At 40.3% G+C, this 26,448-nt stretch overlaps 2 protein-coding genes and 2 non-coding genes across 6 annotated transcripts; 2 read left to right on the top strand and 2 right to left on the bottom strand.

The window, feature by feature from the left end:
• Positions 1–141: 141 nt before the first annotated feature.
• Positions 142–5,148, bottom strand: si:cabz01076231.1 (calcium-binding protein 2). Of its 2 annotated transcripts, none has more exons than XM_031288480.2 (8): positions 4,999–5,148; positions 4,638–4,700; positions 4,207–4,333; positions 3,340–3,370; positions 3,039–3,182; positions 2,647–2,756; positions 404–551; positions 142–245 (listed from the first exon to the last, which is right to left on the bottom strand). In XM_031288480.2, exons 2-8 carry the CDS (start codon positions 4,697–4,699, stop codon positions 217–219), a joined length of 651 nt encoding a protein of 216 aa, XP_031144340.1. In that variant the 5' UTR covers position 4,700; positions 4,999–5,148; the 3' UTR covers positions 142–216. The 2 variants fall into 2 exon arrangements, with proteins under 2 accessions (XP_031144340.1, XP_031144342.1); XM_031288482.2 differs by having other exon boundaries at positions 5,008–5,104.
• A 3,094-nt stretch (positions 5,149–8,242) lies between these two features.
• LOC116042398 lies at positions 8,243–8,433 on the top strand. The gene has a single exon (XR_004103212.1). It is a non-coding gene; the product is annotated as a U2 spliceosomal RNA (small nuclear RNA).
• A 1,129-nt stretch (positions 8,434–9,562) lies between these two features.
• LOC116042393 lies at positions 9,563–9,726 on the top strand. Its single transcript, XR_004103207.1, has one exon. It is a non-coding gene; the product is annotated as a U1 spliceosomal RNA (small nuclear RNA).
• Positions 9,727–13,492: 3,766 nt separating this feature from the next.
• Positions 13,493–22,347, bottom strand: tmem88b (transmembrane protein 88 b). Of its 2 annotated transcripts, XM_031288479.2 has the most exons (4): positions 21,800–22,347; positions 18,905–19,025; positions 18,278–18,682; positions 13,493–14,088 (listed from the first exon to the last, which is right to left on the bottom strand). In XM_031288479.2, the coding sequence occupies exons 3-4, from the start codon at positions 18,674–18,676 to the stop codon at positions 13,804–13,806; spliced, it is 684 nt and encodes a 227-aa protein (XP_031144339.1). In that variant the 5' UTR covers positions 18,677–18,682; positions 18,905–19,025; positions 21,800–22,347; the 3' UTR covers positions 13,493–13,803. The 2 variants fall into 2 exon arrangements, with proteins under 2 accessions (XP_031144339.1, XP_031144338.1); XM_031288478.2 differs by lacking the exon at positions 18,905–19,025 and having other exon boundaries at positions 21,800–22,345.
• Positions 22,348–26,448: the final 4,101 nt, after the last annotated feature.

Raw genomic sequence — 26,448 nt, forward strand, 5'->3', positions numbered from 1 at the left:
TGTATCTTTTGAAATAACTGTTGACAGCATGCACCATATTTGATGCTACACAAGAGTCATACAGCATCTTTCCCAACAATCCATCATTCATGTCATTATTACAGTTAGGCACACAAAATTGTTGTAGATGTCTATACCTACTGTACTGTCAATATTGGGTTTTAGTTGTGTGTGTCCAACCATCTATAGAATGATTCAGAAGCGTCTTTTTAGCAGCTAGCGAATGGAGAGCATCATCACAAACTCTGAAAGGAGAGAGAAGACAAAACAGAGCAAGTCGAGTCAGTGCTGAGTTATTTGACTAAACACCAAAGGGCCAATGATGTTTAGTACACATGCATAAAATGCACACTTCTAGCCAAAAAGTCAAACGTATAAATGTTCCTGAATTTCTTATTCTCACCCTCAAAGTCAATGCTCCCATCTGCGTTAATGTCCAGCTCCTTTAAGATCTCCTCCAGTTCTCCTTTCTTCAGCTTTTCCCCCAGCATCGACTTGATTGCCTCCTTCATCTCATCTTGGTTGATCTTTCCATCTCCATCAAGGTCAAACTTTTAAAAACAGACAAAGTGATGAAAATTGGTTGACAACTTTCAGAGTGGTAAAAATGCAAGGAAATTGCTCAAATTAACAGTAGAATTCCATTTGTTGAAAAAGTTTGCTAATTTTCCTACACTCCCCTCTCCTTCCTGTTTAGATTCCCTATTAAGGGTTAATATGCTGAATAAGAGCAGAATATCATTTATTTATTCCCATATCATGGATAGCTGCAACCTCTCTATTTCACATATTCGAGAACAGTGGGAAAATGACTTGGGGGCGCAGCTGTCTGATTAGGAATGGGATATGGCTATTACTAGAGTCCACTCCTCTTCCATATGCTCCAGACATTCTTTAATACAATTTAAAGTGTTACACAGGTTGCACTTCTCAAAAGCCAAATTAGCAAGAATATTTCCGAATGTAGACCCATTATGTGATAGATGTAAACAGACGCCAGCTACTTCCTATCATATGTTCTGGTCTTGTCTGAAGCTTGTTCCTTTCTGGTCATCCTTTTTTGAAGTCATCTCTAATGCTTATGCTTATAACATCTCACCTTCTCCCTTGGTTGCTGTTTTTGGTTGGTTTTCTGATACAACGGGATCTGTTCCACCTGTTCATTTACAGAGGGTCGTTGCCTTTTCCTCCTTATGAGCTAGACCCTTGATTTTATTTAAATGGAAGGCTGCTACTCCTCCATCACACCACCACTGGATTAGGGACATTATGCAGAATGTTAAGCTGGAAAAAATCAGATGTACCCTCAACGGTTCCATTAACAGATTCTACAAAACCTGGGACCCTCTGATAACTTATGTGAACAATTTACCTGGTCTGGAACTGGAACTATAAATGTTTACACCTGCCCTTGGTCAGTCCTGTAAGGAATGTTAGGTGCACTTTTTTTTTTTTTTTTTTTTTTTGTCCGTCTGTTGTCTGTGACAAGTCTGTCAGGTTGATTTGGGGTTTGGTCTGTCTTTGTCTTTCTCTTGTTGGGATTGTTTTTCTATGGTTATTTGTAAAATAGAGAATACGATTGTTTTATGTGATAATTGGAAAAGTACAAATAAAGTGTTTAAAAAAAAAAAAAAAGAATTCCATTTGTTGAAATGTGTCCAATTATTAACGGCCCCATATTATGCTCATTTTTAGGTTCAGACTTGTATTTTGGGTTTCTACTATAGAACGTTATAATGTTCATAAAAAAACATTATTTTTCTCATACTGTCTGACTGAATATACCTGTATTCACTTTCTGTCTGAAACGCTCCGTTTTAGTGCCTGTCTGTGCCTGAAGGAGCTGTATTTGATATTTAGAACATTATTGTTGCATTAAACAAATATTTTCTATGTAAAGATAAAGTGAAGTAATGGCGTCCTGAGAAGTCAAACTCTCTCTCTGTGTTGTAATCTGAGCTTCTCTGTTCTTTGTTGTGATAGCCGGTCCGGCTGCGCATGCATGTAAGTGCATGTGAGTGCCTTGTGCATCGGACGCAGAGGGCTGTGACAAAGCGTCAGTATTTGACGAGTTGGGAAACGGTTTGTGAGAGCCATGTGGAGGCAATCCCAAACCAATTTTTTTCTAAATACAGTGATTACGGTCCCTTTAAGCCCTCTTGCCAAAAAAGTCCAGTCTGCTCTGTTTAGTCACCGTTTCAGGGTCTTTCGCATCTGCGCTCTCGGTGCACCGTCATTGCAGCCAGGGAATGACTGTAACAGCACTGTAGTGGCACCTTCTACCTATACATAGTATAGTTGTGACATCACAACCCTACAGAAGTCCTGACGGCTCGTTTCACAGTTTCTTAAAACGGGCTGTGTGCATTTCCCTGTGGATTGAGCGTTTAATACTTTACACTATGCAGTATTTACAAAGCACCTCGACCTGCTTTATAATTTAAAAAAGAAACATGGAAATCTTTCTTTTTACAATATGGGACCTTACTTTTTTAAACATATATTCACTGAGATATATACAACCTGAAGTTCTTTGTTAGGTTGCATATATCCACTCATGTTAATAAAACTCATCTGACTGACCCTTTCTTTCCTTTTGCTGTAATTTCGTTACTACGTGGATTGTTTTATTATCAGTTGACTGACCTGTACAAAGGCCGACTGAAGCTCTTTGAGTCCCAGCATGTCAGCAGTCTCTCCCATCATCCTGGGTCCCATTAGCTCAGTAAAGTCTTCAAAATCCATTAACCCGCCCACTGTGGAGAGGAGACATGCCAATTTAAAGACATTGTATGCTTGTATTCAATTTTTTTTTAAGATTATTTTTTGGGCTTTTCCGCCTTTATTTGACAGGACAGCTAGGTGAGAAAATGGAGAGAGAGAGAGAGAGGGGGAAGACATGCAGGAAATCTTCACAGGTCAGATTCGAACCCTGAACCTTTGCGTCGAGGTATAAACCTCTAACTATATGTGCGCCTGCTCTACCACAGAGCCAACCTCCTTGTATTCTATTTTTTAAGGGTCTTCTATCAGCTCACTTCTCATCTTGATCTGTTGTACTATCTCCAGCAGCTCCATTTCTGTGGGCATGTATCCCATGGTCCTCATGCATTCAGCCACATCCTTGTAGTTCAAGTATCCATCTTGATCGTAGTCAAACTCTTTGAAGGCCTCTTGTAACTCTGTAAGAAAGGTCAGGGATCACAAAGAGATTAGAACAGTCTCAGATGTGGTTTATATAGATATGCCACTTAAGATGGAACTATTAACATGTTAACAATTGTAACGAGTCTGTAATCTACTATAACATGGACAATGAGCTGTGGAAGGGACACTTACCGTCCAACTCAGCCTGAGCTAATTCTCTCTCCTGCAGAAACAGTAAAACACATGTTTAGAATGTTAATCTATTTTTATAGTTAGGAAGATAAATGTCAACTGCAAATACTACCAAAGTATCAACTTTTGATTAAATCCCTGTGTTGTGTTTAATGTCAAAGATGTGTATGTACTTTGTAATTCATAAGCATGTGTATTAAGATTATGCACTTTAATGTCGGATATGGACATAATAAATTAACAAGAGACATACAGGACTAGTTTCCATATGTACAATGGAAAAGGTAGGTATTTTCAAGGTCTCACGTGTTTGGCAGTGCTCATCATTTGGATAATCCTAATAAAGTGTGGCAGTAAGCCTCAACCAATGAGCCGCTAATACTGTAGACACGTCAGGCTTAGTGATAGCAGCTCCAGAAAGATCGGGCACAAAACTGTAAACATGCTGCGTGACTTCCACCTCACTTCTGACTCTGATGTTTTAATGTCTGACACACAGTGCCTGCTTATGAGTATCCACTGTATTGTGGAGATCTATTCCTTTCGGTCTTAATCACATACATTTTAGATTTTTAAGTAATCCCCAAGCCTTTCTCAGTACATGGCAATTATTAAAGGTGTATTCAATTTCAAGTTGCCTTAAATTGTCAGTGAGGAAAACAAAACAAACAAACAAAATTAGGGCAAACATGTTATTGAAAAAAATGGTGTCTAAATATGGCAAAAATCTAGAAATGAAAGTCTTGAAAGTAGAAAGCTATAACTTAAACTGTTTCAACAGTGTCTTGCACAAGAGTTCAAGTACCATAACACATCCAATTAAACTGTACATATTAAAATCACAAAATGTTGGTGTCAGCTACTTACCGCCCCAAAAACACTGTTGAGCACCGAGTTGTAGACTTTGATCATGCTCTCAGTGGTTTTCTTGGACTTCTTCGATGATTTCTTGGGTGCTTCTGAGACTGAGCCCGACAGGGAACCATCTTTGCTACTACATGGAAACAATAAATCAAACAATAAATGGGAGAAAGGGCAAATGCATATGTTTACATGTCAACCAAGATTTAAAGACACCTTGATTATACAGTGAAAGTATCTCAACCACACAATACACATCAGCATAGTTATAAGCATTATTGGATTTACCATGTTTTTTTCCCTTGAGTTATATATTTGGTGGTAGGTCAACTAATGGTGCTATGCAAAAGAGAGCTGCATCTCCACAATATTGGCTTGTCTATCACAATCAGAAAATTGCACAAATGCTGTGAGAATTGTAAGCCATCTAAACTTACCCATCTATTGCGGCTGAGTCGACAGAAGTTGTAGAGGGTGTCCTCTGTCCTGCCTTGGACATGCTGTGGAAACAGAAACATAGGCCTATGCTGTGTAACACTGTAACATTTACTCCCCCCCCCCCAAAAAAAAAAAACATCTGCATGTGTTACAGTGCAGTTGCAGTATATACACGCATATTTCGAAATGCTGAAGAAATATTTTCATAAACGCTTTTTGGGATGCAAAACGAAAGGTTGCAAGAGGATCAAAATCATGTTTACCAAAGTATTTTAATGTAAAAATATTTTTTGTTGCACTGCCAATCTTTGATTTCTACATCTTAGATATGAATCCAATTACTTGCTGCAATTTTCTTACCTTTATTACCTTTTCTAAATGGTCAGGAAAGAAAACAAGAAGTCCACTCGTCCTCCTTGAGTAGTGCTCCACTTGTGTTGTGAATGGCAGCACACTATCCTGTCCATCCTGTTTTTCCTTCTCCTTTTGACCTCCTTTGATCACAGAGGCTTACAGGTAATTACCTGGCTAAACATGCAGCCAACGATTAGAAAGCAAAATGTGGAGCAGCAGTGTGACTTACGCGTCCTTAAAAGGATCCGTTTCCTCTTGGTTCAATCAAAAACTAACTTTAAATGTCTTTATTCAGAGGCTCTTACAATTGCAGTGCTCCAATTTTTTATTAAGTTTTCACATGTATTTCAATGCATTTTATAGTGGTTCTGGGCTGGTGACTTGATTTTTAGATTGTGGTAGGATACTCATTGTGAGGACTCATACAGACAGACATTTTAATTACAAATACAATATTTGATCACACATATATTTCCTGTCAATGCATGCCTTTCATCCAAGTTTGATGTAAAAATGAAATGCATGTTAAATACATCCTGACCAATCAGAGATTTTTGGGACCAGTGGCGATCCAACAATTTGATTGAAGAAGAGTTGCAAAGCAGACATGTAGGGCAGGTTTACTGTTGGACAATAGTCATGTTATTGTTTATGGCTCATCACCTCTACCAACTCACAATGTAGTCTAGTCAATAAACTAGTGTACTGTATCTTATAACTTATTTAGGATGAGGACAATTAGCAACAAACAGGTTTATGTAAAGGCTGTTGACTTTTATCACTTTATTGTGGTCATAATTTTTCTATTTTGCTCTACAAAGTTTGTGTTTAACCCCATTATTAAAGAATGCCTGAAAAACGTATGTTAATACTGGTGAGTAGGCCTATATCTTTTTTTTTATAGCCTATAGCATATGCTCTTGTAGCCCTGCTATTATATTTTTATATTAAGGATTTTATTTATTTAATTAATTATTATTCATTTTTAAGGATTAAATTAACCAATAATAATTCAAAGACAACATACAGGCATTTATAAAACCAAACGCACATTGTCACTTGCCCTCCGGTTCCGGTTAATTTGCAAACAAGTGCTCTGACGATTTATGCTGCCTTGTCGAAAAAATGCTACCTAATGTTTTTTTGTGTAGGCCTATTTCCGTAAGTATTATGACATATATGTTTTTGATTACAGACAGGAGTAAGTGTACGGTAAGGATATATACATTTAATATCGTATTCCCTTATTTAAGATTCCAGTTGTAGTGTATTTTGATTTTGATATTTTGACAATATCCCCTATCAATGCTTCCACGCATGTGCAGAACCGCTAAGTGTCACATTTCGATATGACAGAACACCGGTGGCGTGGCGCAGGTGTTATCCGACAACTAGTTAACAACTTTTTACCCGACTTCTTCGCTTGTCGTTACATGTGCTGGATATAGATAATGATAGCTTGAATATATTACTAGCTCTGTAGTATGTTTATTAAGACCTTTGTGGAATACGTAGTGGACGACAGCAGGAATGACCGTGACATGACTTTGGAAATAACTTTGGAGTTGGGTGGACGAGTTTTTAGCCATCAGTGGCGCTTGGTCTTCCAGGTGAGTTTTAATGCCTGGAAATATTTTTTAAAAACTGTGTAGCTTATTAAAGTAGCTTATTTTAAACGCATTTGTGTGTATTCAGTTACAGTTTACGGTGCAGAAAACATGACTTTAGGCTAACGTTGACGTAGGCTAACGATAGCATTATTGACGTAAATAGCATGTCCTTCCCAGTTCAATGGGTCATAGCCTAATTTAGGGTCCCCAAAATATGTTCACTTTACTTGTGGCTATTCCTTAAACTGTCATTCAACGAATGTAATGATTAGTCAATTATATAGCTAGCCTAGCCATTTTAAATGTCATTAAATGCAGTAGCGCCGATCGAAAAGTGGCTAACAATCCGATCCCCTGGCGGCTGCTCACTACAGCGGCATTGGCCGCTGGCTTAGTGTTGTAGGCCTACAGCGACATAAATCGTACTCCTGTCGGCACTGGCCGCTTACTACACCGACCTGTGCCAGTTGTATTCTACCGGCACACCGTTTAACGGCAAGTGGAAGTGGTAACGTTAGGCAACGGTCGGTCAGTGACAAACAGTTAAGTAATTTAATATCCTTGCCGATGTACCCAAAGTATTAAAGCTAGCATAGCCATTGTTAGCCTTGCTATCGTAGTGGCTGATTCCCACGAACGAAAGTTAACGTTGTCGTATAACGTTTAGCTACGTTACTCAGTCAAAGTGGCCTTTTGGTGAATAATAAACTTTATGCCATACTTATGCCTGGTTAATGTGCCACTACGTGGAGTTTTATATGATGGAATGAATGTGGGATCACGTTATAATATTAAACATGCCAAAGGTAATTTTATTTTTCGTTAATTTGCTCTAAAGTTGTTGGCTTTAAATATCTATTATGGGTTGGTCAGACTGTTAGCTGAGGCAAATGCCGCTGTAGTGAGCGGCATGTGCTGCAAGAGGATCGGCTTTGTCTATGTACCACAGCGGCTGCTGACCATCAGCCACTTTTCGATCTCGGTAGCGTAGCTGGTGTAGTTAATTTTATTCTCCACCAGATGACGCCAAGCTCATGTTTTTGTTGTGTTGCAAATGTTTTGTAGTACACAAACTGCTTTGCTAATTCTGCTTTATTCCGCTTTCTTTCGCTTCAAATTCAGAGGGACTGCATTCGCTTTTTACTCTGATAATATTGTTAAATATACACCTTCGTACAACAACACTAACAACATGTAGTAGATCTTTCTGTGTTTTTTTGTGATGTCTTACCTCGGTCGGAGCTCGATTTGTATTTGAAAACGGAGACACGTCATAAACGGCCAATATGTTTTCACCCGCAGAGGACTCTTGTCATGATCAGCCTTTAAATGTTAACATTATGAAAAATACACACAGTTGTAAGTACTGTAGCGTCTTTATTTATTATGATTCTCCCTTTCAATTTCCTATTGGTTTATGAGACACCACGTGACCAGGAAGAGTCGGCGAGCCACATTTGTTACATTTCTTTCTTTAAAAATACGCTGTTAGCGATTCTGTGACGTTTTCTTTGACTGTCGTTGGTCATACTTTACTGTTATTTCCCCGACTGTCCCAAAACTGTAACTTCAAATTTTAGACCCGTCAGTGAGAGTAACCGTGCGGCGAATCACCCCTTTACCGGCGACCCACTTACGGTATCGCTTCTCGGCCTTTTGGCTAAGATCAAGTGTAGTATCTGTTCTTATCAGTTTAATATCTGATACGTCCCCTACCCGGGGACCATATATTAAATTGATTTTTGGAACTGGGAGATGGAATAGGGGCTTGCTCCGTCCACTCCACGCATCGACCTGGTATTGCAGTACCTCCAGGAACGGTGCACTCCCCTCTAAATGTTTAATGTAAATCTCATCCATGTTATTACGGTGTTAGTGGTACATTTCATACATTACGTTTACTAATATTATTTACGGGCTGTATGTTGCTTTAAACAATGTATAGTTAAATGTTGTACACTTGTTTGTACTCTATTTTGTTTTGTATATGGTGTGTTTTCACTTTTCTACAATGTCTATAATTCTCGTTTTAAGAGCAGGAGGCTGCAAAGTGGAGACATGTTATATGCACGTCACTGTAAAATGAATCAAACCAGTAAACTGTTGAGAGAGACAATGGGATTGTAAAAATAAAATGTGCTGTGTTTACTGTTCTTTCCACATGTGAGAAACATGTGAAACATATTTTTGTTTCTTGGTAGATCCTCAAACATGTCTTGTCTAATTGTGTTGTAGTTGACCTGTCAGTTCAGTCTGATTATTAGGCTAGCTCATTCCCCAAAAGTGAAAATAAGCTCTGCATCATTTCTGTTGCTGTTGTTTTCCAGTCTGCTTTCTGGTGACATGTCAAAAGAGAGACAAAGACGTTCAATATGTGTGCACTTTATTTTCTGTTATCTAAATGATTTTTTTGTGTCTCTGTACTTGCATACAGAGAAGCACATAGAGCAATGTTTAATAACTAGCGTTGTTCACACTCCAGACCAGTAGATGGCACTGCAGTAGCAGGAATGGCAGTTGGCCACCAGCAGTAAACAAAGAAACAGGAAGTGGTGGTTGTAAGGGAACATTTGTGTTTTTATTCTTTCCTCTGAATTTCAAATGTGGACGAAACAACTTTTGATTACAGTATGCTTTCAGGTTTATTTAAACTTGCTGTTGGGCTGTTGCTCAATTGGTGGTTTTATTTTGGAGTGGAATAAATACAACTGGTGATTTTAGGTTAGCTTTTGATATGGAAATACAGCATTGCATGATGGGATGTTCCAGTTCTTCTCAAGTAAAATAATCAAGTAAATAATCTTTGGCAGCCTTAGTACCAGCCTGTTTCTTATGTATTGAATTCCTGGAGAGTCTCACCCCCTCATAGTCAGTGGTTTTGGTCATTTCTATATTGTCAGCACCATCAGTCAGCATGGTGTTTCTGTGAAAGAGTCCCCCGTCTCTGATCTGTACAACTCATACTTACCTGGCAGGGGAGACACCATGATCAAGAAGGTGGTTCACCCAGGGTGAGGCTTGGCCATTGCACTCCGGCTGAGCTGACCTCTGCGAATTCCCCAAATGTGGGAATCTCGACTGCATAATTTCTGGTAGTGGGGGACTGCGTTCGCGCTCTCCCCTGATAACATGTAAAAGAAAATAACTAAATGATAGTGTACTTGTGCCTGAGAATGGGGTGATTGATTAATCCCGGGTACCTATAGGATACTAATTTTGAAGTACCCATGTTATGCTCATTTTTAGGTTCCTAATTGTATTTAGAGGTTATATCAGAATAGGTTTACATGGTTTAATCAAAGCTGGTCTACGGAAAGCCTTTCCACTCCCTATTCAGCCCCATTGTACCGAATTTGGTTGCAGTTCCACCAGAGTTCCACTGGGGGTGATTGCGGTCCAGTGCAAAATGAATGGGATTCTATGGAGCTAGACGGCTAAATTTGTCTCTTTCGCCTGATTGTCCTTGAGAAATATCAGATTTGATTGTATTTTTTGCAAGTTCAACATGGATTATAGGTCGAAAGTTGAATGAACGAGTACTTATGTCCTTTCGATTTGTTACAGGTTGAGTCGTTGTTGCCCATAACACGCTAGCATTCTGCTAATGAATGCTGATTGGTCAGTGAAGGACTGATTACGATCGGAGATCCCGCTTGACGGCATCCGAAGCAGAACCAGAATGTCAGAGTGAATATTTCGGCGTGGTCTTCAAAACATTAGCAAACCTCTTTCTAGCACGTGTATTGACAGGGAGAGCCTTACCTGTCAGCTGTGTTGTTGATGCCTCGAGAGAAAAAAGGAAGCAACTCAGAGCTTGCCGTAAAGCAGTATCTCTGGCCGTATATGTGTATGACGTCATTGACATTTTAAAAGGCTTTTTAGAACAAAAAAGCCACATCTAATACCCAGCAGTGTGTATTTTCTTAGCCTCCCCTTTCGAATGCAACATTCAAATTACTAGACCAAAAATGATATCCTGAGAAAAGTGGATTTTGAGGGGTATAGCTCCTTATGGCGTTTTTCCATTACATGGTACCTGCTCGACTCGACTCTACTCGCCTCGACTCGGCACACTGTGCGTCCGTTTTCCATTGCAGATTTTAGTACCGCCTCAGCGTGGCTGGTCGTATGCCGGCTCGACGCACACACCAGCGCACAAGTATAAACATCAGGCCACTTGAGCTTGTTTTACAGTTCTGTGGAGGCTCCACGCAGAGCTTTTGCTGTAGCCTATGTAATATGTGGCCTGATGTATACATTTGTCAGCTGGTGTGTGTGTCGAGCCAGCATGTGTGTGTGTATGTAGGATACAGCGAAAGCTCTGCCTGGAGCCTCCGCAGAACTGAAACAAGCGGCGCCGCAGTAAACTGCCGTGACCTAACACAGAACGTGGAAGGTGTGTTGTTGTTGCCACAGCCAGAAGACACATTTTGTTTCAGAAGAAGCTGGAGGCAGCAACAAAAAACACAGCTGGCTAAACTGTTTAAAAATAGCGGGTTTGTTCAGGACACCCCCGTCTGTCGCTTTCACGTCACCTTTTCGGCTCGCCTCAGCTCGCTTGGAACCTCGACTGAGGAGGTACTAAAAAAAGTACCTGTTAGCAGGATACCAGGTACTTTTTTTCGTAATGGAAAACCAAAAAGGGCGAGTAGAGGCGAGTCGAGCAGGTACCGTGTAATGGAAAAGCGCCATTAGAGTCCCATTCATTCTGCACTGGCCTGTGAGTGCCCCCTATATGGAACTCTGGTGGAACTGCAACCAGTTCAGAAGCCGGAAGTAACGAGAGAGTGGAACTTCTTCCCTTATTAGAAATTCTTTGGTTTAATTCTCAAAAAACACCATAGTTTTGTTGTACAGCACATTGCTGCAGCTCCTCTTTTCACCCTGTGTGTTGAGCTCTCTGTTCTAGCTACAGAGTGAGACATCACACTTCTATCCCATCTTTGTTGGGAGTCGCACATGCGCTGTAGCTAGGTACTGCGCTACTAGCTAGATGCTAGCATTGCTAGCAGTTAGCCACCTCGTTCTCAATGGCAAAACACTGCTACAACACATGAGTTCACCCTAATCTACAAAAGAAATTGTATAGGACTACTTACATGTCCCTCGTCTGCAGGTATTCCACGCAAAGTTTGAAGTACGCCCTCATTTAGAAGAAGTCTCCCGGCTAATCCTGCCTTGTACTGACCAAAGTTGGGGAAACAGCTAGCTGATGTGGTATTAGCTAAAGTGGTTAGCACACACCAAATGTTTCGGCAGATGACGTAGAAATCCCTGCCGATTTTGACCAGCTCGCCTGGAGACTGAAGGCAGGACACATTCAGTAACCCGTATATCACTCAAAACAGCATGGATGTTTTTTTTTCCAAGTTTGTATGCGTGTGGAAGCACCAGAGTAAAGGTGCAACGATGAATCGATTAGTTGTCAACTATTAAATTAATCGCTGACTATTTTGATAATCGATTAATCAGTTTGAGTCATTTTTTTATTAAAAAAAATAAGATTTCTCTGATTCCAGCTTGTTAAATGTGAATATCTTCTAGTTTCTTTTCTCCTTTGTGACAGTAAACTGAATATCTTTGAGTTTTGGACAAAACAAGACATTTGAGGACGTCCTCTTAGGCTTTGGGAAACACTGATCCACATTTTTCACCATGTTTTGACATTTTTTATAGATCAAACAACTAATCGATTAATCGATAAAATAATCAACAGATTAATCGACTATGAAAATAATCGTTAGTTGCAGCCCTACACCAGAGACACAAAATAACACCCCAAATCCCAGAAAAGGTTATTTTTTTCATAATATGGGCAGTTTAAATTAGTTATCTATACTGTTCCACAAAATGATTGTGATGTACAGAGTTTAAAGCATATAGTGTTGTGTGCCGCATGTTCACGAATTTACTGAAGGTAAAGTAGTTGATATTGTGTTACAGTCCCTTTGCAGTCTGCATCTTTGATTGATAAGGCCATCCCAATGAAGAATGGTTAATAGCAGTGGTTCCCATAATTAAGCTCATGTGGGTCGTGAGATGATTGTCAGAATAGGAAAGCAAAACTTGCATCTTTTCAATTTCAATTACTGGACACATTTAAATTATCAGGCCTTTAAAAACATTCTGACCAAATCAATCGTAGTAGGAAAAACTTTTCGCCTAATTTAACAACTCCTATGCAACCTGCAAAAAGACATACATTTGAATGGGGTCACAAGCCAAAAAGGTTGGGAACCACAGGCTCATAGTGTACTTGTATTCATCGCAGTACTGCAACTTGGTATCAGCCAAAACATCCCCAATTTTTCTTCTTCATATAACTTACTATTTTTGGTACATGTATGATTTAACGAGAACAGTTTTCCCAATATATTTGTCTCGTGTTGTCACACTTTCACAGTTTGGGGGAGACGGTGACCACACCGTTAGGCCTATCACAGTAAAGGTTTTGTGTGCTCATTCACAAGGCTGGTTTTACCTACATGCATTTTATAAATTCCACTGTAATCATTTTTTTAAGACCTGGGACATTTTCTAACAATAGTGAGTGTTTCCACAGAAGTGCGTTGTAGCTCTGGTGGCACTCAGAAGTGCACTGTGTGTACTACATTCACATTGGTGTTGGCTGATACTTGTTCTGTAACAATCCTTTCCTTTTCCTAGTAGTTGACTCAACCCATCCCACCCCATGTTAACACAGGATAGACATGACTCAAGTTGAATCCAAAAACTTTATTTATAAAAAGGAAATAACAGGGAATTGCAACAACTAAACAGAAAACTATATAAGAAAAATATTTTTTTCATAATAACATACATGTGATAAGTAATAACAATTGTGTTTAGTGTCAATACAACTTTTGTGATGTGTGCTATTTTCAGTTTTCCTATTTCCTGTTTCATTCAGGAACATTAAGGTTGTATGCAGGTCTGATTAGATGCTTATATTTTTATGACAACCTAAGTATAATTTGCTCCTTTCTTTAGCAGTTAGGTTCCTTTTGATGGTTTTGACTGATGTGTAGCTTGTCTTCCAGGATGTTACAGTAATTGCCCTCCCTTCTCTGGTATACACTTAGCTATGCCTCACATCCATGTCCTTTTTAGTCATCGCCCCACCCCGTTATCTTGTTCAGTTCTCTTCACATTCTTTATCCAATGGTCTTCCCCCTCTTTATGCTTTCCTCCCATCTTCATCTCACACCCAGACCTTTCCCTTCCCGCTACCATTGGTTCCATGTCGGCCGCCGCAGCAGCCTGTGCCCAGGCCATGGTGCCGGGTGGCCGGCAGGTTCTTGTACACGGCCCGGCTGTACGGGATGAAGCACAGGCCCAGCTGAAGGTGTCGGGCTAGGCGACAGTATGCAGCCAGCGCCAGGACCAGCAGAGGGGTGACCAAGAGGAAGCCCACCACCAGCAGAGCCACGCAGCCTCCGTCAGTCAGCAGGTCTGAGCAGTAGGGGGTCGTCCCGTGAGGGCGGACCTGGGGAGCCGTGAGAAGAAAGACAGCAGTTGTAATTATATGGCTGCAGGATGTTGGAGAGATAAGAGGTAACAGGGCTCTACAGTGCGACCATTTTGGTCGCACATGCGACCAAAATTTGTAAGGGTGCGACTAAGATTTTTCCTAGGTCACACCGGTGCACCTAACGTCCTCGCATCCGCTGCCTCTCCACGAACGAATGACCCATTCCTTCTGTAAAGCCATGCCTGTGTTTGGCTCTCTCTCCGCGCAGCCCCGCCCACATTCCTCACACACGGCACCCCTGCAGCAGTTTGGACCGGCGGCGCTGTGTCTGTCTGCCACAGCGCCGCTGGTCCAAACTGCTGACATTTGTCTACAGTTTTAATTGTTATTAACACAGCTATATATTGTTAAGTATGAGAGGGAAACCTGTATTGGTACCAGTGTTTACGCTGGTAACTCTCTGTTATTGTGGCCGCCACGGCGAAAAACACATTAGAAGTTATTAAATGCAACTAACTTCAGTTCGTTGAGTAATAGTGTGAGATGGAGCCTGCTGGACCTGGGTGAGAGATGTGACCCATGGCCAGAATATCATAGTTCATAAAAATGCAGCGCAGTGACGATACAGACATTTCATAGCCTACACAAGACGTGTAACGCCGCTGACCTGCCAAAGCTCATTCGACCCGTGCTGGACCCAGTCAGCCGTCACTCTGTGAGTAGCATACGCTTCAGTCCATCGCACTTCCCTCTCCCTCTGTTTTTTGTGTTTTTTTTAAGATTTCGGCCTTTATTTTGATAGGAAAGCTGAAGACATGAAAGGGGAGAGAGAGGGGGGAATGACATGCAGGAAAGGGCCGCAGGTCGGAGTCGAACCTCTTTATATACCAACTGAGCTATCCGGGCGTCCTCTCTCTCTTTTAATCAGTCTGTTATTGTTGTTGAAAACAAGTGAAGGGGCTTTCTCAGAGAGATATATATATATATTTTTAATAAGCTATTTATTTCAGATAACTTTCTGAATGTGTTGCAGCTGTATATTTTCAAACTGGTAAAGGAAACCCTGTCTTCGCATTTTATTTTAATCACAATCTGTTTTAATAAAAGAGCTTGTGAAAAGTGGCTTTGACTTAAAACTGAACATTTAGCCCACTTGGTAAAAAAATACAGAGCTATATATCGTGTATCCCCAGTCAGCGTTAACGGCGATGCGAGGAAAAATTTGGGTGCACCTAAAACGAGACAATTTTAATAATTTTCGCCATCTTATTCATCACTAATTTCACACAGTCAGTGTCACACAGTCACACACACACACACAGTCTCACACACACACACACACACACAGTCACACACACACACAGTCACACACACAGTCACACACACAGTCACACACACACACACACACACACACAGTCACACACACAGTCACACACACACACACACACACACACACACACACACACACACACACACAGTCACACACACACACAGAGTCACACACACGTCTACAGCGCAGCAGGCAGAAGTTTCTCTTCAGGAGACTTGTTTAAATTATGACAAATATGCTATATACATTAGATTTAGTATTTAGTTCATACTTTTTTTGCTGTATTTGTTTTCTGATTTTAACACTATACAGACTGGTGCCGTGCTTGCATCACTCCCTTACCCCTCCTACCAGTCCCTATGGCCACTTCGCAGTGCGAATGCAATTGGAAAAAACGGTTTTGGGGGAGAGTAGTTAGTAGATCTGTTTAGAATTGGACTTTTCCTATAACTACGTTCCTGTAACTACTTGGTCGGAAAGCGGCTAATGACACTTCTGCAGTATACAGTATGTTATGTAACTGACACCATTCACTGCTCAGCTGTGCTGTATGAAAACCCTTTGCAAATGATGCTGCACTAATGCAGGATGGATACAGTGTTTGGGCCCTCTACTGCATTGGCATTATATATATTTAAAATTTGCCATGTCATATTTTAAAATGGATACAGTTGTAGCACAGAATGGGTGATATTTTTCTTTTATTCTTTAAATACTTGTGTGAAGTGCAGGGAAGAACAGTACAAAATGATGACATGCTCTATGTGGTATGTGTGTGTGAGGTGAGGACAGACACAAGTTGGTAGTCTGAGATCTCTCACACACTCACATGCACTGAATCAGTAGGCCACTAAATTTTGTTTTGACATGAATAAAATGAATCAAACTTTTAGGAACTTGGTAGAAACTACTGTTGATCAGTATAAACTGTGTGTTAAAGCATGTTTACGTGTTGCTGAGCCGAACACTGGGGTAGTGGGAGAGGAGGTAAAAGGGTCAGGATTTGAGTGTGGGAGAGGAATGGAGGGACAGCAGGCCTGAATCATCCTTATCACCCAATGAAGGATGAAGGGAACACTCGAGTGCATTAGGAAAGTGCAGAGAGTAAAAGTTTTCAGGACTGATGAAGTCCGGGGGGGAGAAGAGTATTTATTATAGTAGATGGCATGCTGACAAGGTAATGGTAAGCTAAAAAGTTAAACATTTCTGTATTTAAGATTAAGCTGGTTTGATTCATTAACTTTTTTGGAGAAAATGGAGCAGTAGTTTAGTAGTTATATAATATAAGGACTCTCAGACAGTAAGTGAAAAGCCTTAAAACAGTAATTTCCAGATCTTGATAGTTGCATACTTTTTAATCAAAAGTACAGAAATATTGTGATGATATCCTGATAGATGTAGAGTTACAGCTGGTCGGAAAGAAATTCCAGCTGGAGAGGAAAGCAAAACATTAAGGAGGGAGTTGGGGGTAAGTACAAGTGAGTGAGAGAGCGAGAGAGAGAGATGGTTTAAACTGCAGTACACAACTGCAGGTTTTATAAAAGTAAAGGGTAGAAGGAGGGTGCAGGGCAGCTTTGATGGTTGTAACAGATAAGATATACACATATATGCCAATGTTTATCTTTACTTTGTATGGCCTCCTGAAATGCTCCAGATCTGAGCCAGGTTTTATGGAAAAAAAACCCTGTTTAGAGTGTGTTTATTTTTTCTCATGTGAAATATTGTGTTGGGTGTGTTTCTGGATGATAGACAGAATTCTCTCAAATAAGTGTTCTCAATGTTTCCTGTTCAATTCCAAGAACCCTAAATACTTATCCCATCTGTCTTTCTGTGCTTTTTATTCTCACCCCTTTTTTCTTTTGATTTCTCCCCCTCTCTCCATCCTCCTAGGTCCTGGTTAATCCCTCTCTAAGCTGCTGTCACATGAGGCCTAATTGTGAAAGAGCAGGAGAACAGAATCCTGGTCTCTCCAGTCATTAAAGAGGTCGTCGGCCTACAGAAATGCCATCGGTATGCATTAAAAGTCTCTGAACCGTGATGATATTTGAGGGTAGCCCAGATTAATGCTTACTGACTAATGGGTCAAGTAGGTTGTTTTGTTTGAGTTACATTTCATACGTCTTTTATTTTTTCTGCTGTTCTGAAATGCACTTTTATATTTTGTCTGTTCCAAAGCATCCTTTCATTCTCAACTAGCTACCAAACAGTCTTTGAAAGTTTTGGGTTTTGACGTCTGGCTTCCTAGACTCCTGACCCCTCACCCCCTCCAGTTTTTCCAGTTCCTCAACATCTGAAACAACGTCAGACTTATCTGATTATAAAATCTCTCATCGCTGACGGAGCCAAACTCCACCCTAATTCCCCAGGCAGAACTATTTAAAACTTTTGGATCAAAGTTATGAGATTAGGACTTTTTGAGTTTAGATCTTTTATAAAAAGATGGATGTAGCCATCTCCCAGTTACTTTCATTTTTTGTTTAGATGTAGCAAATGTGTGTGTAAACATTTATCCTTTTTTTCTGAGGGAAAATATAAGACTTATTGTCAACAGATGAATTGTGTGTCTGATAAAATACTATGGAAGTATTTAACCAGTGGTAAATTGTGTCCAATTGCAACAGAGCAGTAATACAACAAATTTCTGCACAGAAGTTTGCACTATATGTCCATATGCTCTGTTAAATGAATTCTCCCACAGAATAAATGGGAAGCCTAGAGCTGAGATTAAAATTGTCCAGACAAAGCCAGTTACAGTGTGACTGCTAATTGGCCAGTTGTAGATGACAGCCTTGCAGAAAAAGAGCCCCCAAACTCGCATAAAAAAAAAAAAAAAAAAAAAAAATCCACCCTCTCCCTTATCTCCCCATTTCTTACTGTAGAGTGACAGAGGAAGCCAAATACCACCATGACAATGGCCGGTGTCAGGATGGTCCCGAACACCAGTCCAGCGAGGCAGGCGTTTATCGTGGCAATAATCAGGTTCTGAGCCGTCACCAGCACTGAGCAGGCCCAGCAGTCCAGGGACCCCCGCAGCTCCAGAGGAGCTTCACTGCCCCCACCACCGCTCTCCGCTGCAGAATAAGGAGGAGGTACAACTACACGTGAAGGTGTTTCTCTGCCTCCACCCACAGCAGTGGTGGAGGCCAGGGAGTTGGAGTGGTGAAGATGCTGGTGGTGGCTGTTATGGTGGTGGTAGTGATGAGGCGGCAGTTCCTCGGACAGGTCCAATGCCTGGTGGTGGGCCCCCTTCTCTAGAGTACCAGTCATACTCATAGTAAACTGGGCAGAAAAATAAACAAATTGAGATGGAGTGTGAGATGGAAATAGAAATGTTATCAGAATCAATAACAGAGCTTACAGAATTGCATGTGCTACTGCAGATGTTTTGAAACTGTTGGTCAGCCCCAATTAGCATGTTTGGAGGCTATATTTGTGGAAAACGTGTTAAGAGACTGGATGAGTACAGTGGTTAGGTGCCATAATTATACAATACTTTTGTACTTCATCAAATGCCCCTCTTCTGAGGCTTAGTGGCTCTGGGTTCACAAAGAGGTTAAAGGTTTTATCTGTCAGGAAGCAAGCCTTGTGTGATGTCCTCTGTGAGGTGATGATTATCAGACAGCTGATTGTCCAAAAGGAAAGGGGCCATAATTGCTAAATGTAGTTTGTGTAGTAGAGAGATGAAGGCCTACTTGCATCAAAGTCACATGTTTGTGTTTATACGTGCTGTCATGCCTGTGGGTTAAGTAGAGATGGTATTAAAGACAGAAGTCCTCCATGTAAAATCTACTTTGATACAAGCTCCTTTTAGTTTGCATTCATTTGATTTTATGCCAGATTATGTGGTACTGTGTCTGGTACAGGATATCCTTACTTCTCAAAGGTCTCGGTTAGACAGGGGCCATCTCTGAGTAACCAGTTTTGGAAAAATCCCAGTACGGATGACATAGTCAACCTGTCTGTATTTCCTTTTAGCCAAAACGACAGACAGATGCTGGGTGCTTTGACGTTCAGCAATCTTTACTGTTAATAGTTTTGCTTTTAAGGGGACATGCATGAATTATTTGTTAAATTTCAATGGTGGTAACTCTCAAGGTAATTTGATAGCTCAAGACGCATCGTAAAGTACCATATTGGTATACTTTTATTGTACGTGTGCAACACCAAGATGCTCTGACAGTAACGGTTGCCCGGTTGTCCTTTTCAACCAGATTGATTCAATTGGCAACCGTTTCATGGCTGCTGGTTGCCCCCTTTGGCAACCACCTGTTCAGTATTTGTGTTTTTTAATATATAAAAACAAATCAAAACCTACAAAACTGGAAATTCTTATTTCAAAAGTAGTCCATATTTTGTTTGGTTGTCTCTGTAAAGTTTAAACACTATATGTTCATGCGCAACATAACATTTCAGCTGTTGCATCGAAAATCACACTGTTCCACTTAGCGCTCCCCCTAGAGGCCTGGAGAACTTCCGCTGTGTAAACTGGATGCAGTGTTTTTGTTTTTTTTTTGTTGCATTTGTTTTCGGGGTTTGTGTTTTTTTTGTTTTTTTTTTTGTTTGTTTTTGCATCGTTTCTGTTTTTGGGGGTTGTGTGCTTTTCTTTTTTCATCGTTAATATATTTGCAGCGCATTTCTGTAACTGGTTGTGTGTATTTGCAGCGCATTTCCTAAATGCTACGCATGTGTTTTCTTAATATGCAGTGCGTTTGCCCCTGTCCGCCACCGTACATGGTAATGTTAGTTGAGTTGTGCCAGGAAAAGTGAGCGTCATGAGAAGAGACTAATTAAGGTTAGAAAAAAAGATTGTGGTTTGGATTTAAACACTCCTGAGGAACAAACGAGCGTTTCCTGTGTGAATGTTTTTTCGCTGCAAAGTGAACTCCGCTCTCTGGCTTGAGAGCGCTGTGTTTTATGTTGACACCACATTGTGCTATTTAATTTTGAGATTATTTTACATTGAATATTGGAGTCCATAAATAAGTGTTTTGGCATGGCTGGCTGAGTGGCCCTATATTCATGGTATTGAAAGAGGGATTTCATTCTTGCATGTTTTGTTTTGCATTCACAAATCGATCAATGTTGACGACTGTTTATAAATTACGAGAATTGGATTATGATGATTAAAATGGTTACAAAGCCTGTAATGGCTGGCTCCGGAAAATTAAATAAATAATTTATCGTAAATAAATAAATGTTCTTTCTTAAAATACAGGGGGCATAAGTAAGTACACCCCTATGTTAAATTCCCATACAGGCAGGCAGATTTTTATTTTTAAAGGCCAGTTATTTCATGGATCCAGGATACTATGCATCCTGATAAAGTTCCCTTGGTCTTTGGAATTAAAATAGCCCCACATCATCACGTACCCTTCACCATACCTAGAGATTGGCATGGTTTTATTTCAGTTAGCCTAATAGCTGGTTTGATTTGCATTGAGAGATGATTTTATGGAAAGTACCCCCTGTATTTTAAGGAAGAACATTTATTTATTTACGATACATTATTCATTCACAAAGAAAATTGGTGTCCTTAAAGATTGGATTTTTCCTAATTTTTTTAATTAAGGCATTAAGATCAATTTCCAAAAGATGATTTTTTTTATTCCTCTTTTCAGTCAACTTTAGCATGGGTGTGTAAACTTATGCAAGCCACTGCAAGTAAAAAAACTCCTCAGATTGTGCTTCTTTTTCACATCAGAATTGACGGTGGAAGATAATATTGACAATGCTGTCCTGGGTGCTTGAGTGTTGTTTCCACGTCTCTTTCCCATTGTTGTCCCAAGTGTTGTTTTAAGGTGGAGGGTCACGTAGGAAGGACTGGCAGGAAAGTGTGTATGCGCACATGCATGTGTGTGAGGTGACTCATTGTGCCCCTTACTGAAAATACATTTAGGCTCTCCACCCGTTTTACTCACTGTTCTTATTATTGTTTGAATAGCATTTTTTAAATAATACGTCATGTCGTTGTTTGACCCAAATTAAGAAATTCTAAATCAGGGACTATTGTCCAACTAAGGTAATGTAGCTGCCACATCGTAGCATTTAGTCACCCAATACATCTTCTTGATTGATTCTAAACTCTTCATAGTTTGCATGCCATAATGTAGATGCTCAGCTAGTTCTTGCAGTGTTGTCATGCTGGATGCTGCAGGGAGATTTTGTATTGTTCAATAGTTTATTATTCTATTTCTATTCTATTTAGCAGCTGCAATAATTAATTATGTCTGTCAAACCTCTTAGATTTGTTGCTTTATGTTCTTTATTAGTAGTAAATAAGATATTTTTGCTCTTTTTCACTGTAATCAGTTGTATGAAGATAAATTTGTCTCAGTGGTTAAATCATAATGAAATGATTTAAAAGTGTCTGAGTGATGCAGCTGCACTTGTACTCACATTGTGCTGTGGGGCCCGGTAGACCTCTTGGTGTTCGTCCTCCAGATTGTTACTGCTTTTCTCACTTCTTCTCAAGACCACTTCTGTCCACTCAGTCCTCCACGCACACGTTCTCCCCTTACACTTTAACAAAGATGTTTTTAGTGATCTCTTTATCCCTTCAACTCTCAACTCCTCTCTCTGGAAACAGGGTTACTTTTCCCCCTCCTGTCCTTGTGTGAAGTTGAAAGAGCGTTTGGTGTGTTTTTGGAGGTTCCCTCCTAAAGCCTTATCTATTTAGTGGTGGTATGTTGGCTTCCTGCAGCTCTGGTCTCCTGCTGCTTCTTCTCTCCACTATCCAGAGTTGTCAGTGGAGCTGATTATGCCCCAGACTCTCCGTTTTCTTTCCACATGCAAAATCTAACTATGCTGTTGCATACAGATGCTCCTTCCTCATTGGCTGAACACAACTTAACTCCCAATTGCTGTGGTCTTTGTCTTAAGTATGTCAAACTTCTGTCTGTCTGCCCTCCCCTTTGTACCTCCCCATCTGATTGAGTCCACAGTACTGTCTCTCCTTCCCTCCCTCCTCTACATCCATCCCACACTCTCTCCACCCACCAGGCTTATCAGACCCCTGCCTTTCTCCAGCAAATCCTCTCAGCATAAGCATTCCACCTCACATATCCAGGACATGCTACACCCCCCTTTACCCTGTCCCTGTTGCAGTGGGGGCTGGGTGTTGCGTGTTGGGGGTCAGAGTGAGGCGGCTTGCCTGATAAGTTAAGGTTCAGGAGAGCAGAAAATGAGGGGGAAGGGCAGCAGACACAGACTTGTGTTAAGAGTAGTAGAGAAGAGGTACCATGGCGCTCAACACATTATTCAGGTTGTTTATTTTGTTATGTTTGGTTGTAGCCTATATGAGTCCAAAAGGGTTAGTATACGTGTTGAACAAATTGGAACATGGTTATTTATTTTAGTTGTATAAGTTGTTCAGCAATGTAAGGAAGCAAATTCAAGATTGTTACAACGCTAAGCTAACCTGGCCTCGTTGAACAACAAAACACAATTTCTAAAAGGCTAACCTAGCTCATTACATTAATCTGCCTGCGTCTGTGCATTTGATGTAAGAGTGAGACCTAGCTGGCAGCTGCAGTGTGCTCGCTTCTGTCTTCCTCCTTCTGAATCTCCTTCACAAGTCTCCCACACACCTCCAGCTGCCTGGGTTAAATCAGCCTCCACAAACGCACCCCCCTCATGTGTCACATGTCCGTGCTCAAACACAATCAAAAGACTTCCCTCCATGAGTTAAAATGAACCTGTGCATATGTCTCAGACTTTTACTGCTTTACCTGCAGATAGCCTTGAATTATCTTATTTTTGTCTTCACTAAAGGAGCGTTTTGTTTTTAAGATGTGGGATTGTTGATGTTGAAACTATTTACGTGATCTCCAGGTATAGTTACAATGATCAAAACCAGGCTGAGGGTTTGTCGGTAGTCTCCATCTTTATCTTATTTGTTAGTGCTTCATATAACTGAGCCGGACATGGTACCTGTGTCCACTCAGGACACTCTGGCATGTCTCTCATGCATTTGTCACCAGCCAGAATAATAGGAAAATGCATTGGAAGAACAGGGCCCTCCTGTTATATGCTATGCTAGGTAATATACAGTATGTATAAGACCCAAATTTACTTCAGTTTATGTAGTGTGCACCTGTGAGAGTTCAAGTCTGTTTTGTACTGTACATGTTGTGTTTGCTTGTACCAGTGTTTTAATGCAATGGTGTTAAATACAGATTTAACACCAATGCTAGAGCAATAATTGTTAAGAATAGTTTTCTATAAAGCCGTACAGCAGACTTTGCAGGCTGTCTAACCAAAGTACCCAATGTACCGCAGGCGCCGTTGATCTTTTCGGCAACAGTCTTGTATCTTCCCAATCTATGAAATCGAGGACCGTGTGTTTCTGTGTGTGGGTTGGGTACCAAACTCTGTACTTTTTTGGGTACCGAGGACCGATTCACGTTAAATCAAATGGTGCCAAATATCGGTACCCGACCGCATAAATGCAAACATGTTGACCGAGAGCAGGGCTCAGTTCCGACACGCACGCATGCACGCACGCACACACACACACACACACACGTGCGCAGAGCTGTGGTAGTAGGCAACTTTATTTCCATAGCACATTTTAGCAACAAAGCAATTCAAAACACTTTACATAAAACATTAAAGAGCAGTTTAAAAAGAGATAGAAAATCAACAATTACCGTATTGGTCTGAATATAAGATGTTTTTTTGGGGTTTTTTTTGTTTTTTGTCTGAAAAAGTGGGGTTGTCTTATATTTGGGGTCTAGACTTTTTATGTTAATACACCCACAAAAACAGATGTCACCAACAACATGAAAACAAGTAAAACACGTGTTGCCCTCCTAACTGAAGCGAATCACCGTCCCTCACAGCTAGCTAGTGCCAGGGCCTGAAACATGGAGAGACACAGCGATCGTCTCAAACTAAATCTCAGCTCAACTCAAGCCAGCTGATGGTCGCGCTGTGACTCAGCTGTTCAAGTTTCAGAGGCTGGTTTTAGAACGTAAAGGACGTAAAGGTCACCTGTTTCAACAGCCAATAGAGAAGTCAGCTGGTAAAGTCAGCTATAAACTATAGAAATGAAATGATCCATTATCCATTTTATTTTAATGCTACAAACAGCTGTTGAAATGGCAGAGTTTTAGACGGATCCTCAACAACCGCCAGAAAGCCCGGGTAACGTTACATGGTCAAGCCAGATAGAGAGAGTGAAGAGAGAGAGCCCAGCGGCGTTAGAACAAAGCAGTGAATCAGAGAAATAAAACGTGTTTCTGCCGATTCATCACTAGAAATGTAACTGTAGTAAGCATCTCACTATCCACATTCATATTTAGATGCAACAAATTATATATCCAGCTACAAAAAAGCCTAAAAGTCGGAAGTTAGAATGGAAGTACGAGGCATTGTCATGGAGATGATACAGTCTAAAAATGCAAACAGCCAGAGAAAATCTTACCGTGGTCCTCAAAGCGGCCGCTTCCAAGAGATTGACAGGAGAGTGTGCGATTACGTGACTGAAAAACGGAATGATGGGATGCCCATTACCAGAGCAGTCATTCAGCTGAAGGCCTTGGAAATATTTACCGTTAATTTAAATGTGACCCTTTCATCTAAAAAGATATTGAAAATATTATTTTATTTAAAAGATGTTAAAAACAACAGCCTACCTTGTTTTTTTTGTATGTGTTTTTATTAGAATTATTTTCAAATAAAATTATTTTCTTTGTAAAAACAAGATTTGGTCTTCAAAAAGTATTTTTTCCAAAAATGAGTCTTGAGTTGTCTTATAATCAGGGTTGTCTTATATTCGGACCAATACGGTATTTGATTTGATAGGTTGTAGCAGTGTTACTCATTGCGTGGCTCGCGAGCCTACTGCGGCTCGCCAAGCTTTAATTTATGGCTTGCATGGCAGTAAATAATACGGTGATGTGATCATGCAGTCTATACAGATATTTCATAAAAACATTAAAAAAACATAACCCTAAGTCTGCTCTATTACAAAAAAATTCTATTTAAAAAATACCCAAAACATTGGCATTACAAGATGGAAATGTAGATTAGAAAAGATATCTAAACTTGCTCGGCCCTTCCGTCCTTAACACTGAGTCGCTGCAGAGTTTGGGCGGTCTTTCCAGCTCTCAACGCTGAATGTGCTCTTGGATGGTTAAATACATGATGGGCTGTAGAAAAAAGCATATTGTATGTTCAGGGGTGACAGATTGATAAGCAGACATGCTGTTTATGATTAGATGTAATTTCTGATACTTTGCGGTAAAGTGGCTCTCCTATTGACTTTGTCCTATCAGTGTGGCTCTCGTGAAAAAAATAGTGTAGGCCCTTTGCTGCATGTCATTCCCCCTCTCTCTCCCCTTTCATGTCTTCATCTGTCCTGTGAAAATAAAGGCCTTAGAATGCCCCAAAAAACAATCATTAAAAAAAAAAAATTCTAAGATGCATACAGTGCATATACAGTTGCATCTTTTGAATAATAGAATTATCGTTCTTATCTTCTAATTATTCATTATTTTAGGAAAACAAGTATTTTCCTAAAAGTATTGCATTGAATTTGCACCTGAGCTGAAGCTGAAAAACGTTCGCCTAATTTAAAGAAGAGGAAACCGTGTTTTAAGCCTGTTTCCTCCTCTTGAAGGACATTGTCTCTGACCGCTACGTCACCTTACTGCTCTAAAAACATCCTGTTAGGACTTGACAAACCTTAAGCTTTGAAGCATAAATGACCAACATCCATGTAGCTTTCATGGAAATTCTGTGTAGAGATTTAGTTGATTAAGACTCTATAACAAGATTAGGTTTACATCCTGCTTAAAGTTGTCAGAAACTTTGGTTACAATTTACTTGAAGTTTTCTACATAAGAGCGACATGACACTGTCATGAACGTGTCATAAAACATTATAAACAAGTCAAACGTTTTTGACATAACTCTTCTGTTAGTAAGTGTCATTCGGTTTTGTCATGACAAGTTATGGTTAGGGTTCATGTGTCATGACTGTGTCATGCAGTGTCATGTGTTCATGACTGTATCATGTCACTCTTATGTAGAAAACTTCAAGTA

This window comes from Sander lucioperca, chromosome 9, assembly GCF_008315115.2.
Source record: "Sander lucioperca isolate FBNREF2018 chromosome 9, SLUC_FBN_1.2, whole genome shotgun sequence".
Lineage (NCBI taxonomy): Eukaryota > Metazoa > Chordata > Actinopteri > Perciformes > Percidae > Sander > Sander lucioperca.